This window comes from Saccoglossus kowalevskii, chromosome 10 (genome assembly GCF_978046115.1).
Source record: "Saccoglossus kowalevskii chromosome 10, keSacKowa6.1, whole genome shotgun sequence".
Lineage (NCBI taxonomy): Eukaryota > Metazoa > Hemichordata > Enteropneusta > Harrimaniidae > Saccoglossus > Saccoglossus kowalevskii.
In genome coordinates, this window is record NC_140650.1 from 804,255 (window position 1) to 823,472 (window position 19,218).

A 19,218-nucleotide genomic window follows, 5' to 3' on the forward strand; every position below is an offset into this window, starting at 1 on the left:
AGTTGGTCATCAAACAAATATATGTGCATATGTGTGATCAGTTGGTCATCAAACAAATATATGTGCATATGTGTGATCAGTTGGTCATCAAACAAATATATGTGCATATGTGTCATCAGTTGGTCATCCAACAAATATATGTGCATATGTGTGATCAGTTGGTCATCAAACAAATATATGTGCATATGTGTCATCAGTTGGTCATCAAACAAATATATGTGCATATGTGTAATCAGTTGGTCATCAAACAAATATATGTGCATATGTGTGATCAGTTGGTCATCAAACAAATATATGTGCATATGTGTGATCAGTTGGTCATCAAACAAATATATGTGCATATGTGTCATCAGTTGGTCATCCAACAAATATATGTGCATATGTGTGATCAGTTGGTCATCAAACAAATATATGTGCATATGTGTGATCAGTTGGTCATCAAACAAATATATGTGCATATGTGTAATCAGTTGGTCATCAAACAAATATATGTGCATATGTGTGATAAGTTGGTCATGAAACAAATATATGTGCATATGTGTGATCAGTTGGTCATTACACAAATATACGTGCATATGTGTGATCAGTTGGTCATTAAACACATATATGTGCATATGTGTGATCAGTTGGTCATCAAACAAATATATGTGCATATGTGTGATCAGTTGGTCATCAAACACATATATGTGCATATGTGTGATCAGGTGGTCATTAAACACATATGTGCATATGTGTGATCAGTTGGTCATCAAACAAATATATGTGCATATGTGTGACCAGTTGGTCATCAAACAAATATATGTGCATATGCGTGATCAGTTGGTCATCACACACATATATGTGCATATGTGTGATCAGTTGGTCATCAAACAAATATATGTGCATATGTGTGATCAGTTGGTCATCCAACACATATATGTGCATATGCGTGATCAGTTGGTCATCAAACACATATATGTGCATATGTGTGATCAGTTGGTCATCAAACAAATATATGTGCATATGTGTGATCAGTTGGTCATCAAACAAGTATATGTGCATATGTGTAATCAGTTGGTCATCCAACAAATATATGTGCATATGTGTGATCAGTTGGTCATCAAACAAATATATGTGCATATGTGTGATCAGTTGGTCATCAAACAAATATATGTGCATATGTGTGATCAGTTGGTCATGAAACAAATATATGTGCATATGTGTGATCAGTTGGTCATCAAACAAATATATGTGCATATGTGTGATCAGTTGGTCATCAAACACATATATGTGCATATGTGTGATCAGTTGGTCATCAAACAAATATATGTGCATATGTGTGATCAGTTGGTCATCAAACAAATATATGTGCATATGTGTGATCAGTTGGTCATTAAACACATATATGTGCATATGTGTGATCAGTTGGTCATCCAAAAAATATATGTGCATATGTGTGATAAGTTGGTCATCAAACAAATATATGTGCATATGTGTGATCAGTTGGTCATCCAACAAATATATGTGCATATGTGTGATCAGTTGGTCATCCAACAAATATATGTGCATATGTGTGATCAGTTGGTCATTAAACACATATATGTGCATATATGTGATCAGTTGGTCATTACACAAATATACGTGCATATGTGTGATCAGTTGGTCATTAAACAAATATATGTGCATATGTGTGATCAGTTGGTCATCAAACAAATATATGTGCATATGTGTGATCAGTTGGTCATCCAACAAATATAAGTGCATATGTGTGATCAGTTGGTCATCAAACAAATATATGTGCATATGTGTGATCAGTTGGTCATCCAACAAATATATGTGCATATGTGTGATCAGTTGGTCATTAAACACATATATGTGCATATATGTGATCAGTTGGTCATTACACAAATATACGTGCATATGTGTGATCAGTTGGTCATTAAACACATATATGTGCATATGTGTGATCAGTTGGTCATCAAACAAATATATGTGCATATGTGTGATCAGTTGGTCATCAAACACATATATGTGCATATGTGTGATCAGGTGGTCATTAAACACATATGTGCATATGTGTGATCAGTTGGTCATCAAACACATATATGTGCATATGTGTGATCAGTTGGTCATCAAACAAATATATGTGCATATGTGTGATCAGTTGGTCATCAAACAAATATATGTGCATATGTGTGATAAGTTGGTCATCAAACAAATATATGTGCATATGTGTGATCAGTTGGTCATCCAACAAATATATGTGCATATGTGTGATCAGTTGGTCATCCAACAAATATATGTGCATATGTGTGATCAGTTGGTCATCAAACACATATATGTGCATATGTGTGATCAGGTGGTCATTAAACACATATATGTGCATATGTGTGATCAGTTGGTCATCAAACACATATATGTGCATATGTGTGATCAGTTGGTCATCAAACAAATATATGTGCATATGTGTGATCAGTTGGTCATCAAACAAATATATGTGCATATGTGTGATCAGTTGGTCATCAAACACATATATGTGCATATGTGTGATCAGGTGGTCATTAAACACATATATGTGCATATGTGTGATCAGTTGGTCATCAAACACATATATGTGCATATGTGTGATCAGTTGGTCATCAAACAAATATATGTGCATATGTGTGATCAGTTGGTCATCAAACAAATATATGTGCATATGTGTGATCAGTTGGTCATCAAACAAATATATGTGCATATGTGTGATCAGTTGGTCATCAAACAAATATATGTGCATATGTGTGATAAGTTGGTCATGAAACAAATATATGTGCATATGTGTGATCAGTTGGTCATCAAACGAATATATGTGCATATGTGTGATAAGTTGGTCATGAAACAAATATATGTGCATATGTGTGATCAGTTGGTCGTCAAACAAATATATGTGCATATGTGTGATCAGTTGGTCATCAAACAAATATATGTGTATATGTGTGATCAGTTGGTCATGAAACAAATATATGTGCATATGTGTGATAAGTTGGTCATGAAACAAATATATGTGCATATGTGTGATCAGTTGGTCATCAAACAAATATATGTGCATATGTGTGATCAGTTGGTCATCAAACAAATATATGTGCATATGTGTGATAAGTTGGTCATGAAACAAATGTATGTGCATATGTGTGATCAGTTGGTCATCAAACAAATAAATGTGCATATGTGTGATCAGTTGGTCATTAAACAAATATATGTGCATATGTGTGATCAGTTGGTCATCAAACAAATAAATGTGCATATGTGTGATCAGTTGGTCATTAAACAAATATATGTGCATATGTGTGATCAGTTGGTCATCAAACAAATATATGTGCATATGCGTGATCAGTTGGTCATTAAACACATATATGTGCATATGTGTGATCAGTTGGTCATGAAACAAATATATGTGCATATGTGTGATCAGTTGGTCATCAAACACATATATGTGCATATGTGTGATCAGTTGGTCATCAAACAAATATATGTGCATATGTGTGATCAGTTGGTCATCCAACACATATGTGCATATGTGTGATCAGTTGGTCATCAAACACATATATGTGCATATGTGTGATCAGTTGGTCATCAAACAAATATATGTGCATATGTGTGATCAGTTGGTCATTAAACAAATATATGTGCATATGTGTGATCAGTTGGTCATCAAACACATATATGCGCATATGTGTGATCAGTTGGTCATCACACACATATATGTGCATATGTGTGATCAGTTGGTCATCAAACAAATATATGTGCATATGTGTGATCAGTTGGTCATCCAACACATATATGTGCATATGCGTGATCAGTTGGTCATCAAACACATATATGTGCATATGTGTGATCAGTTGGTCATCAAACAAATATATGTGCATATGTGTGATCAGTTGGTCATCAAACAAATATATGTGCATATGTGTGATCAGTTGGTCATCCAACAAATATATGTGCATATGTGTGATCAGTTGGTCATCAAACAAATATATGTGCATATGCGTGATCAGTTGGTCATCAAACAAATATATGTGCATATGTGTGATCAGTTGGTCATCAAACAAATATATGTGCATATGTGTGATCAGTTGGTCATCAAACAAATATATGTGCATATGTGTGATCAGTTGGTCATCAAACAAATATATGTGCATATGTGTGATAAGTTGGTCATGAAACAAATATATGTGTATATGTGTGATCAGTTGGTCATGAAACAAATATATGAGCATATGTGTGATAAGTTGGTCATGAAACAAATATATGTGCATATGTGTGATCAGTTGGTCATCAAACAAATATATGTGCATATGTGTGATCAGTTGGTCATCAAACAAATATATGTGCATATGTGTGATCAGTTGGTCATGAAACAAATATATGTGCATATGTGTGATCAGTTGGTCATGAAACAAATATATGTGCATATATGTGATAAGTTGGTCATCAAACAAATATATGTGCATATGTGTGATCAGTTGGTCATCAAACAAATATATGTGCATATGTGTGATCAGTTGGTCAGCAAACAAATATATGTGCATATGTGTAATCAGTTGGTCATCAAACAAATATATGTGCATATGTGTGATCAGTTGGTCATTAAACACATATGTGCATATGTGTGATCAGTTGGTCATTAAACAAATATATGTGCATATGTGTGATCAGTTGGTCATTAAACACAAATGTGCATATGTGTGATCAGTTGGTCATCAAACAAATATATGTGCATATGTGTGATCAGTTGGTCATCAAAAAAATATACCGGTATATGCATATGTGTGATCAGTTGGTCATCAAACAAATATAAGTGCATATGTGTGATCAGTTGGTCATCAAACAAATATATGTGCATATGTGTGATCAGTTGGTCATCAAACAAATATATGTGCATATGTGTGAACAGTTGGTCATCAAACAAATATATGTGCATATGTGTGATCAGTTGGTCATCAAACAAATATATGTGCATATGCGTGATCAGTTGGTCATCAAACAAATATATGTGCATATGTGTGATCAGTTGGTCATGAAACAAATATATGTGCATATGTGTGATCAGTTAGTCATCAAACAAATATATGTGCATATGTGTGATCAGTTGGTCATTAAACAAATATATGTGCATACGCGTGATCAGTTGGTCATTAAACACATATATGTGCATATGTGTGATCAGTTGGTCATGAAACAAATATATGTGCATATGTGTGATCAGTTGGTCATCAAACAAATATATGTGCAGATGTGTGATCAGTTGGTCATCAAACAAATATATGTGCATATGTGTGATCAGTTGGTCATCAAACAAATATATGTGCATATGTGTGATCAGTTGGTCATCAAACAAATATATGTGCATATGTGTGATCAGTTGGTCATCAAACAAATATATGTGCATATGTGTGATCAGTTGGTCATTAAACACATATATGTGCATATGTGTGATCAGTTGATCAAACAAATATATGTCCATATGTGTGATCAGTTGGTCATCAGACAAATATTTGTGCATATGTGTGATCAGTTGGTCATCAAATATATGTGCATATGTGTGATCAGTTGGTCATTAAACAAATATATGTGCATATGTGTGATCAGTTGGTCATCAAACAAATATATGTGCATATGTGTGATCAGTTGGTCATCAAACAAATATATGTGCATATGCGTGATCAGTTGGTCATCAAACAAATATATGTGCATATGTGTGATCAGTTGGTCATCAAACAAATACATGTGCATATGTGTGATCAGTTGGTCATCAAACAAATATATGAGCATATGTGTGATCAGTTGGTCATTAAACACATATATGTGCATATGTGTGACCAGTTGGTCATCAAACAAATATATGTGCATATGTGTGATCAGTTGGTCATCAAACAAATATATGTGCATATGTGTGATCAGTTGGTCATCAAACAAATATATGTGCATATGTGTCATCAGTTGGTCATCCAACAAATATATGTGCATATGTGTGATCAGTTGGTCATCAAACAAATATATGTGCATATGTGTCATCAGTTGGTCATCAAACAAATATATGTGCATATGTGTAATCAGTTGGTCATCAAACAAATATATGTGCATATGTGTGATCAGTTGGTCATCAAACAAATATATGTGCATATGTGTGATCAGTTGGTCATCAAACAAATATATGTGCATATGTGTCATCAGTTGGTCATCCAACAAATATATGTGCATATGTGTGATCAGTTGGTCATCAAACAAATATATGTGCATATGTGTGATCAGTTGGTCATCAAACAAATATATGTGCATATGTGTAATCAGTTGGTCATCAAACAAATATATGTGCATATGTGTGATAAGTTGGTCATGAAACAAATATATGTGCATATGTGTGATCAGTTGGTCATGAAACAAATATATGTGCATATGTGTGATCAGTTGGTCATGAAACAAATATATGTGCATATATGTGATAAGTTGGTCATCAAACAAATATATGTGCATATGTGTGATCAGTTGGTCATCAAACAAATATATGTGCATATGTGTGATCAGTTGGTCATCAAACAAATATATGTGCATATGTGTAATCAGTTGGTCATCAAACAAATATATGTGCATATGTGTGATCAGTTGGTCATTAAACACATATATGTGCATATGTGTGATCAGTTGGTCATTAAACAAATATATGTGCATATGCGTGATCAGTTGGTCATTAAACACATATATGTGCATATGTGTGATCAGTTGGTCATCAAACAAATATATGTGCATATGTGTGATCAGTTGGTCATCAAAAAAATATACCGGTATATGCATATGTGTGATCAGTTGGTCATCAAACAAATATAAGTGCATATGTGTGATCAGTTGGTCATCAAACAAATATATGTGCATATGTGTGATCAGTTGGTCATCAAACAAATATATGTGCATATGTGTGATCAGTTGGTCATCAAACAAATATATGTGCATATGTGTGATCAGTTGGTCATTAAACACATATATGTGCATATGTGTGATCAGTTGGTCATCAAACAAATATATGTGCATATGTGTTATCAGTTGGTCATCAAACAAATATTTGTGCATATGTGTGATCAGTTGGTCATCAAACAAATATATGAGCATATGTGTGATCAGTTGGTCATGAAACAAATATATGTGCATATGTGTGATCAGTTGGTCAAACAAATATATGTGCATATATGTGATCAGTTGGTCATCAAACAAATATAAGTGCATATGTGTGATCAGTTGGTCATCAAACAAATATATGTGCATATGTGTGATCAGTTGGTCATCAAACAAATATATGTGCATATATGTGATCAGTTGGTCATCAAACAAATATAAGTGCATATGTGTGATCAGTTGGTCATTAAACAAATATATGTGCATATGTGTGATCAGTTGGTCATCAAACAAATATGTGCATATGTGTGATCAGTTGGTCATCAAACAAATATATGTGCATATGTGTGATCAGTTGGTCATCAAACAAATATATGTGCATATGTGTGATCAGTTGGTCATCAAACAAATATATGTGCATATGTGAGATCAGTTGGTCATCAAACAAATATATGTGCATATGTGTGATCAGTTGGTCATCAAACAAATATATGTGCATATGTGTGATCAGTTGGTCATTAAACAAATATAAGTGCATATGTGTGATCAGTTGGTCATCAAACAAATATATGTGCATATGTGTGATCAGTTGGTCATTAAACAAATATATGTGCATATGCGTGATCAGTTGGTCATCAAACAAATATATGTGCATATGTGTGATCAGTTGGTCATCAAACAAATATATGTGCATATGTGTAATCAGTTGGTCATCAAACAAATATATGTGCATATGTGTGATCAGTTGGTCATTAAACACATATATGTGCATATGTGTGATCAGTTGGTCATTAAACAAATATATGTGTATATGCGTGATCAGTTGGTCATTAAACACATATATGTGCATATGTGTGATCAGTTGGTCATCAAACAAATATATGTGCATATGTGTGATCAGTTGGTCATCAAAAAAATATACCGGTATATGCATATGTGTGATCAGTTGGTCATCAAACAAATATAAGTGCATATGTGTGATCAGTTGGTCATCAAACAAATATATGTGCATATGTGTGATCAGTTGGTCATCAAACAAATATATGTGCATATGTGTGATCAGTTGGTCATCAAACAAATATATGTGCATATGTGTGATCAGTTGGTCATCAAACAAATATATGTGCATATGTGTGATCAGTTGGTCATTAAACAAATATAAGTGCATATGTGTGATCAGTTGGTCATCAAACAAATATATGTGCATATGTGTGACCAGTTGGTCATTAAACAAATATATGTGCATATGCGTGATCAGTTGGTCATCAAACAAATATATGTGCATATGTGTGATCAGTTGGTCATCAAACAAATATATGTGCATATGTGTAATCAGTTGGTCATCAAACAAATATATGTGCATATGTGTGATCAGTTGGTCATTAAACACATATATGTGCATATGTGTGATCAGTTGGTCATTAAACAAATATATGTGTATATGCGTGATCAGTTGGTCATTAAACACATATATGTGCATATGTGTGATCAGTTGGTCATCAAACAAATATATGTGCATATGTGTGATCAGTTGGTCATGAAAAAAATATACCGGTATATGCATATGTGTGATCAGTTGGTCATCAAACAAATATAAGTGCATATGTGTGATCAGTTGGTCATCAAACAAATATATGTGCATATGTGTGATCAGTTGGTCATCAAACAAATATATGTGCATATGTGTGATCAGTTGGTCATCAAACAAATATATGTGCATATGTGTGATCAGTTGGTCATTAAACACATATATGTGCATATGTGTGATCAGTTGGTCATCAAACAAATATATGTGCATATGTGTGATCAGTTGGTCATCAAACAAATATTTGTGCATATGTGTGATCAGTTGGTCATCAAACACATATATGTGCATATATGTGATAAGTTAGTCATCAAACACATATATGTGCATATATGTGATAAGTTAGTCATCCAACACATATATGTGCATATGTGTGACCAGTTGGTCATCAAACAAATATATGTGCATATGTGTGATCAGTTGGTCATGAAACAAATATATGTGCATATGTGTGATCCGTTGGTCATCAAACAAATATATGTGCATATGTGTGATCAGTTGGTCATTAAACAAATATATGTGCATATGTGTGATCAGTTGGTCATCAAACAAATATATGTGCATATGTGTGATCAGTTGGTCATCAAACAAATATATGTGCATATGCGTGATCAGTTGGTCATCAAACAAATATATGTGCATATGTGTGATCAGTTGGTCATCAAACAAATATATGTGCATATGTGTGATCAGTTGGTCATCAAACAAATATATGTGCATATGTGTGATCAGTTGGTCATCCAACAAATATATGTGCATATGTGTGACAAGTTGGTCATCAAACAAATATATGTGCATATGTGTGATCAGTTGGTCATCAAACAAATATATGTGCATATGTGTGATCAGTTGGTCATGAAACAAATATATGTGCATATGCGTGATCAGTTGGTCATCCAACAAATATATGTGCATATGTGTGATCAGTTGGTCATGAAACAAATATATGTGCATATGTGTGATCAGTTGGTCATCAAACAAATATATGTGCATATGTGTGATCAGTTGGTCATCAAACAAATATATGTGCATATGTGTGATCAGTTGGTCATGAAACAAATATATGTGCATATGTGTGATCAGTTGGTCATCAAACAAATATATGTGCATGTGTGACCAGTTGGTCATGAAACAAATATATGTGCATATGTGTGATCAGTTGGTCATCAAACAAATACATGTGCATATGTGTGATCAGTTGGTCATCAAACACATATATGTGCATATGTGTGATCAGTCGGTCATCAAACAAATATATGTGCATATGTGTGATCAGTTGGTCATCAAACAAATATATGTGCATATGTGTGATCAGTTGGTCATCAAACACATATATGTGCATATGCGTGATCAGTTGGTCATCAAACACATATATGTGCATATGTGTGATCAGTTGGTCATCCAACACATATATGTGCATGTGTGACCAGTTGGTCACGAAACAAATAAATGTGCATATGTGTGATCAGTTGGTCATCAAACAAATATATGTGCATATGTGTGATCAGTTGGTCATCAAACAAATATATGTGCATATGTGTGATCAGTTGGTCATCAAACAAATATATGTGCATATGTGTGATCAGTTGGTCATCAAACAAATATATGTGCATATGTGTGATCAGTTGGTCATCAAACAAATATATGTGCATATGTGTGATCAGTTGGTCATCCAACATATATATGTGCATGTGTGACCAGTTGGTCATGAAACAAATATATGTGCATATGTGTGATCAGTTGGTCATCAAACAAATATATGTGCATATGTGTGATCAGTTGGTCATCAAACAAATATATGTGCATATGTGAGATAAGTTGGTCATCAAACAAATATATGTGCATATGTGTGATCAGTTGGTCATCAAACAAATATATGTGCATATGTGTGATCAGTTGGTCATCCAACAAATATATGTGCATATGTGTGATCAATTGGTCATGAAACAAATATATGTGCATATGCGTGATCAGTTGGTCATCCAACAAATATATGTGCATATGTGTGATCAGTTGGTCATGAAACAAATATATGTGCATATGTGTGATCAGTTGGTCATCAAACAAATATATGTGCATATGTGTGATCAGTTGGTCATCAAACAAATATATGTGCATATGTGTGATCAGTTGGTCATGAAACAAATATATGTGCATATGTGTGATCAGTTGGTCATCAAACAAATATATGTGCATGTGTGACCAGTTGGTCATGAAACAAATATATGTGCATATGTGTGATCAGTTGGTCATCAAACAAATACATGTGCATATGTGTGATCAGTTGGTCATCAAACACATATATGTGCATATGTGTGATCAGTCGGTCATCAAACAAATATATGTGCATATGTGTGATCAGTTAGTCATCAAACAAATATATGTGCATATGTGTGATCAGTTGGTCATCAAACACATATATGTGCATATGCGTGATCAGTTGGTCATCAAACACATATATGTGCATATGTGTGATCAGTTGGTCATCCAACACATATATGTGCATGTGTGACCAGTTGGTCACGAAACAAATATATGTGCATATGTGTGATCAGTTGGTCATCAAACAAATATATGTGCATATGTGTGATCAGTTGGTCATCAAACAAATATATGTGCATATGTGTGATCAGTTGGTCATCAAACAAATATATGTGCATATGTGTGATCAGTTGGTCATCAAACAAATATATGTGCATATGTGTGATCAGTTGGTCATCAAACAAATATATGTGCATATGTGTGATCAGTTGGTCATCCAACATATATATGTGCATGTGTGACCAGTTGGTCATGAAACAAATATATGTGCATATGTGTGATCAGTTGGTCATCAAACAAATATATGTGCATATGTGTGATCAGTTGGTCATCAAACAAATATATGTGCATATGTGAGATAAGTTGGTCATCAAACAAATATATGTGCATATGTGTGATCAGTTGGTCATCAAACAAATATATGTGCATATGTGTGATCAGTTGGTCATCAAACAAATATATGTGCATATGTGTGATCAGTTGGTCATCAAACAAATATATGTGCATATGTGTGATCAGTTGGTCATCAAACAAATATATGTGCATATGTGTGATCAGTTGGTCATCAAACAAATATATGTGCATATGTGTGATCAGTTGGTCATCAAACAAATATATGTGCATATGTGTGATCAGTTGGTCATCCAACAAATATATATGTGCATATGTGTGATCAGTTGGTCATGAAACAAATATATGTGCATATGTGTGATCAGTTGGTCATGAAACAAATATATGTGCATATGTGTGATCAGTTGGTCATGAAACAAATATATGTGCATATGTGTGATCAGTTGGTCATTAAACAGATATATGTGCATATGTGTGATCAGTTGGTCATTAAACAAATATATGTGCATATGTGTGATCAGTTAGTCATGAAACAAATATATGTGCATATGTGTGATCAGTTGGTCATCCAACAAATATATGTGCATTTGTGTGATCAGTTGGTCATCCAACAAATATATGTGCATATGTGTGATCAGTTGGTCATCCAACAAATATATGTGCATATGTGTGATCAGTTGGTCATCAAACAAATATATGTGCATATGTGTGATCAGTTGGTCATCAAACAAATATATGTGCATATGTGTGATCAGTTGGTCATCCAACAAATATATGTGCATATGTGTGATCAGTTGGTCATGAAACAAATATATGTGCATATGTGTGATCAGTTGGTCATCCAACAAATATATGTGCATTTGTGTGATCAGTTGGTCATCCAACAAATATATGTGCATATGTGTGATCAGTTGGTCATCCAACAAATATATGTGCATATGTGTGATCAGTTGGTCATCAAACAAATATATGTGCATACGTGTGATCAGTTGGTCATCAAACAAATATATGTGCATATGTGTGATCAGTTGGTCATCAAACAAATATATGTGCATATGTGTGATCAGTTGGTCATCCAACACATATATGTGCATGTGTGACCAGTTGGTCATCAAACAAATATATGTGCATATGTGTGATCAGTTGGTCATCAAACAAATATATGTGCATATGTGTGATCAGTTGGTCATCAAACAAATATATGTGCATATGTGTGATAAGTTGGTCATCAAACAAATATATGTGCATATGTGTGATCAGTTGGTCATCAAACAAATATATGTGCATATGTGTGATAAGTTGGTCATCAAACAAATATATGTGCATATGTGTGATCAGTTGGTCATCAAACAAATATATGTGCATATGTGTGATCAGTTGGTCATCAAACAAATATATGTGCATATGTGTGATCAGTTGGTCATCAAACAAATATATGTGCATATGTGTGATCAGTTGGTCATTAAACAGATATATGTGCATATGTGTGATCAGTTGGTCATTAAACAAATATATGTGCATATGTGTGATCAGTTAGTCATGAAACAAATATATGTGCATATGTGTGATCAGTTGGTCATCCAACAAATATATGTGCATTTGTGTGATCAGTTGGTCATCCAACAAATATATGTGCATATGTGTGATCAGTTGGTCATCCAACAAATATATGTGCATATGTGTGATCAGTTGGTCATCAAACAAATATATGTGCATATGTGTGATCAGTTGGTCATCAAACAAATATATGTGCATATGTGTGATCAGTTGGTCATCCAACAAATATATGTGCATATGTGTGATCAGTTGGTCATGAAACAAATATATGTGCATATGTGTGATCAGTTGGTCATCCAACAAATATATGTGCATTTGTGTGATCAGTTGGTCATCCAACAAATATATGTGCATATGTGTGATCAGTTGGTCATCCAACAAATATATGTGCATATGTGTGATCAGTTGGTCATCAAACAAATATATGTGCATATGTGTGATCAGTTGGTCATCAAACAAATATATGTGCATATGTGTGATCAGTTGGTCATCAAACAAATATATGTGCATATGTGTGATCAGTTGGTCATCAAACAAATATATGTGCATATGTGTGATCAGTTGGTCATCAAACAAATATATGTGCATGTGTGTGATCAGTTGGTCATGAAACAAATATATGTGCATATGTGTGATAAGTTGGTCATCAAACAAATATATGTGCATATGTGTGATCAGTTGGTCATCAAACAAATATATGTGCATGTGTGTGATCAGTTGGTCATCAAACAAATATATGTGGATATGTGTGATCAGTTGGTCATCAAACAAATATATGTACATATGCGTGATCAGTTGGTCATCAAACAAATATATGTGCATATGTGTGATCAGTTGGTCATCCAACAAATATATGTGCATATGTATGATCAGTTGGTCATCAAAAAAATATATGTGCATATGTGTGATCAGTTGGTCATCAAACAAATATATGTGCATATGTGTGATCAGTTGGTCATCCAACAAATATATGTGCATGTGTGACCAGTTGGTCATCAAACAAATATATGTGTATATGTGTGATCAGTTGGTCATCCAACAAATATATGTGCATATGTGTGATATAATGTATGATGTATGTATCAAGCACAAAATAAAATGGTTAAAGCATGACATTCAAACAAAATGATCACCAGTAGAACCATTTGGAAATCTGAAAAACAAAATGCATACTGTCCAATTTATTTACCACGTTTGCAGAAATGCTTAATTTTTAAATGGTCACCCTTTAGTGTATATATATTCGAGGATATATGATGTGAGTTTATGAAATTTGAAAGCCAAGACATGACTGAGATACAGGTGGACACAAATGGACTGACAAATAGACAGATCCCATTTTCGAACTCCATCCAAATGTTAAGGTAGCAAGAAGGGATTGATTATGTTTTAGAAAGAAGCATTCTCACTCTGTTGTCTCATTCAGAACCACAATTCAGCATATATGATTCAAAAGCCTAAGTATAGAGGGATCACATACTGTAAAATGACTAATTTTACTGCATATGCATATTTTACTGGGTTTAAATTTCACTGATTTACCATTTCATCTATATTCAGTGGGTTTTATCATTCAGATAATGTGTTCTATGCTCAATTTTACATATTCACTGGGTTTTGGTTTAGCGCATATTCCAGTCAGTGAAATAAGCAAAATCAAAACTCAGTGAATAATTAACCCTTTTACATTAATTACCACATGACAACAAGCCCGCGATTGTGAGAAAACACTGCAGAAAGTCCAGGTGAAATTTGGGCCATGCATTGTTCTTAATCAAGTCCATTGAAATGTGTCCCCAATAATCAAAATACCTATTCTACTGATTTCTACACACGTTTATTTTTTTGGCATACTGAATCAAAATTTAAACTCAAGAAAAACATGAAAAATAGTGTTGGATAATAAAACACTGCAGATTTGCTGTATTATTATAAACATACACTAAGAATGGCCAAACTATTAACCACTGATGTCATAGAACCCATTGAGCGTGTCAGATACAGAAACGCAAGGCATAATCCTCTTGACAAATATTACTGTCCTACTGTATATGCTGTCTGTTTACAAACAATTTAATTCTTCAAGTGTCTCTGATAAGAGATTTTGGGGTTGAAACAACAGTGGGAAAGCAGTTTACCGAATGTCCTCGATAGATGTCTTACAAAAACATTGATGCCTAATTTGTTTAATTATTTTAAGGGACATAATTTCCAGCTTTATTCAAATTAATTCAGATTTTTTATTATAAAAACAAATGCCGCATCTCAGAAAAAAAGTGCTGCATTTAGACGTGAATAGATTCATAAATCATGAAAGATACCAGAAAATCTTAGCTGGATTTTGCCCAAGTATTTTGTACAGGTGTCAGTCAAAAATTAATGATTCACTGGAACAAATATGAACTGCCTTATTCATTGTGCCACTACTGTATTATTTGAAAAGTAAAAAAAAAAACATCCTCTATCATGTTGCAAGCTCTGCTTTGTAATGCAAGTCAAGTCAACAGTACTTTTGCCTCCTTAGAATCTACATCTTCAAACACTGCAATCTTTGTTTTTAAAGTGAGTTTTTAAATTATTATTATAAAAGCTCTATTATTCTGTTCTAATAGCTGAAACAATTCAGATTTTCTCAATTTTTGCATGATATTTTTATACAGGACATGTGTTGTTCATACTCAGGGAAGACTTCATACTAATGAATAAGGTGACTAAGTTCGATAAAGTTTTGAATAGAATTAGTGAAGTTATTGTGCACACAATAACAATAATTAACAGCGACGACTACGACGCCGGACAGAAATTCCATCTTTGATGTTACAAAATGGCCAATGTTCGGAGAAACAATTTGCTGCGCCAAAGTGCGACCATAGCTACAGTAGACGGCGTAGAAATCACAGTCCCTTCTTTAGTTTAGATGCTGGATAAGTATCGCTCAGTTATCATGGGTAGCAAAACATTTAGTTCATTACGCAAAATTAGCATGAAGATTATAGTTTTACAATTAAAATGTTTTTGACTATGCTATATCGATATTAAGTTCTTTCTTTGTCATTATCAAGTATAATTTGTTATGACTACATTCATTACTCTGAACCCTAAACAATGCATGTAACGGATCAAATTGTATCTAGGTATTTAACAAACACTGCTCAGGATAGAAAAATAAAACAGCAGGTATTGTGTATAGGCTGATATCACCAAGCAACAGATTATTGATGTAATGGTGTCGTCATCAATTTTCACATGGATATTTCAACCTTATTGTCTTTTCGAACCACTCGTGAGGTTGGAAATATGACCCCTGAGTGAATATTCACAAAAAGGCAGTTGTACTTATTGTGTTAGCATTAACACTAATTTGAGCAGCTTTTTCCCAAACTTTTGATCTTTTGAAATGCTGCGATGATGCATCAAGGTCTAAAGTAACCGTTTTACTATTTTTCTTTAAAAAAAGAAAAAATTCCCTTCTTGCTACCTTAAATTAAGTTGTGTTTTCATAAATATTTAACTTACAAATTTCACTGGTTAGCAAAATTAATAAAATTTCAGACGAAGAAATGAGATTACTGATATCTGTATGGAGAGAATCGAATATTCAAAGAATGATGGACAGAACGTCTAGGGATGCTAGAGTATATGCTGTGATTGCAGAAAAAGCATCTGAAAGGGGGTTGGACAGGACCTCATTACAAAATCAACGGAAGATCAAAACTTTACGTATAAAGTACAGAGAAGTGACTGAGCACAACAACAGAATTGGTAGAGATTCGAAAACTATTCCATTTTGGGATGAACTACACGAAATATTAGGCCAGCATTCAATTCTCAAACACCGGTGTTTTTACTAAGTGAGAACGTGAGCAGGCAATTCAGCAGATTATCTAACTGACAGTCTGTATCCCATTTAACAAAATACCTTCACCAAAATATACTTGTTGTTTTACTGTCTTGTTACTTACGGTAACAAAACAAAATAGCTGAAAAATCATAATCAAGATACCATGGTCTCAGAAATAAAATGGTGTGCATATACCATCCCTTCCGACTAACTTCATACAATCACAGTCAAAACGTAAACAAAACAACCCTAGTAGCTACATAACGTGTTGATTTAGAATTTTTTCTTGGCAGTCCAATGAAATTCTTAAGCGTGGTTAAATGAGGTGGAAAGACTTTTCAGTGTACCCCCACTTATAAGCGGGATACAAAATGTTCATCATTACCAACACAGACGAGTGAGAGTGGGCGATTCTCGCATTTCTCAAATGGCTGCACACAATATGACGACATCTATGTATATATGTACTCACCCAAAACATGAAATTGAAAACGAAAAGAAGGTACTTTATAACCGGGTTTACAGCACTATCGTCGGCCATGGTGTTTGTCCTTAGTTGAAAATTATAAAACGTCACATGGAAACTGTGCAACGAAGATATGGAGTACGGGTAATTCCACTTACAGGACAACAGCAACCTACGCCCTTTTCAGTTTTCGCGTCACATTCACTTTCACCTTCTTTCCGCGAAGCATGATAAACGCCACCTAGTGTTGTACTATCGTAATTTATTCGTTTTTGCAGATGGAAGGAATTTGTTTTCTGACAAATAGATAACGTAAATATTAAATGCAACTACATTGAACTGAAACATTTAAGTATAAACATCAGTGCAATTCAAGTTAAGTCTTTCAAACACCGAAAGAAAGGCGCAAATGACCTTATTCTCCCCCAAAAAATAAGCTTAGTTTACATTAGAATTTAGGTATATCATTGTCGATCTCAAGCTTTGGGACAATAAACTCTCAACAAATTTGGTCTATATCACTTAAATATTTTCATTGAATATAAATCAGTTACATATTTTATGAGGATACAACATGTTCACCGACTAATCATTCTCATTTTATTTTTTGTAATTATCAAATATGTTTATTTAGTATTTTTCACTAGTTTATTTTTCTTTGTAAATCCGGTTTCATGAGTGCGTAAACTTGCCAAATCCTAGTCTTAGAAGAAGTAAATAACAATCTTTTAGCTGTTAACATCAACCTATAAACTTTCATACGATTTTTCAATAAAGTTTTAATAAAATAACATATGTGAGTGTATAAATGGCGAATGCCGGTTTACCGCGAAATAACCCGATATTGACAATAGACAATGTATTGCCTGGCACGGTCACAATTTTGAGGTCGATTTAAAACATAAATCACATAAGTCACATAAATACTGGTGAATTTCCCTATGAATATAGACTGTATTTTTAAGTCAAAATTATTTTGTATTAAATGTTTGAGTATTTGGTAGATGGGTTGCAAAAATCAACGTTAAGGTGAAATTGTCCATATTACACAGCCAAAAAGAAGTAGAGTTCAATGGTAAGATGATCTTAGACACAGAGTGAAAATATTCTAAGTGAAAGTACATGTATAAGGAGAAGTGTCTTTCAATCAATTATTTCTTTATGTTTACTTCTTCTACTCTTCTGCTGTTACATATATGAGGGCGCTATCAACAGCGTGTAGTCTCTGTGTTTTTCTCTGCAATATGATCTAATTTCAAGGAAAACCAGGTAAGGTCAATAGATTCTGTTTAGCTCATCTGTCTTTTATACTATTAGGGAATAATTAGAAATTGTCTTAATCTTTCTGTTCATAGAAGCATATATATATAGTGTAGTAACATGATATATAACAGCAGTTACATAACCATCGTCCGCCTGCACGGTGTTGTTCCGTTCGGACACTCCTCCCTCTACAACACCGTGCGGTAATTCTATTTATAACCGTGTATGTCACGTGGTTGCGCGATAGAAAGTTTACCGACCAATAGAAAGCTTTGTTACAATGACTGCCAGAAAGCGCCTCGACATCTAAGCCAACACAGCTACCACTGTGTGCAGCGACATTTATTCTCGGGTCAGGCATTTTCACCGCCTGGCAACCATCATGGTGAAAACAAAGGGTGTGCTTAAACCGAAGAACGAAGAATGTATATGTTGTGATTAAACAGTATGAACGATGAGTGCATGTAAATGTATTAAACTGTTATGATT

The 19,218-nt window shown here is 33.9% G+C and overlaps 1 protein-coding gene across 1 annotated transcript in view; it reads right to left on the reverse strand.

Moving 5' to 3' along the window:
* LOC102810109 (tetraspanin-33-like) overlaps window positions 1-17,683 on the reverse strand; it is a 130,096-nt gene extending 112,413 nt beyond the window's left edge. Inside the window, exon 1 of the mRNA XM_085504138.1 lies at window positions 17,473-17,683. Coding sequence (XP_085360264.1) covers window positions 17,473-17,541 — 69 coding nt within the window. The 5' untranslated portion in view covers window positions 17,542-17,683. The remainder of the gene's footprint in view (window positions 1-17,472) is intronic.
* Between the last annotated feature and the right edge of the window lie 1,535 nt (window positions 17,684-19,218).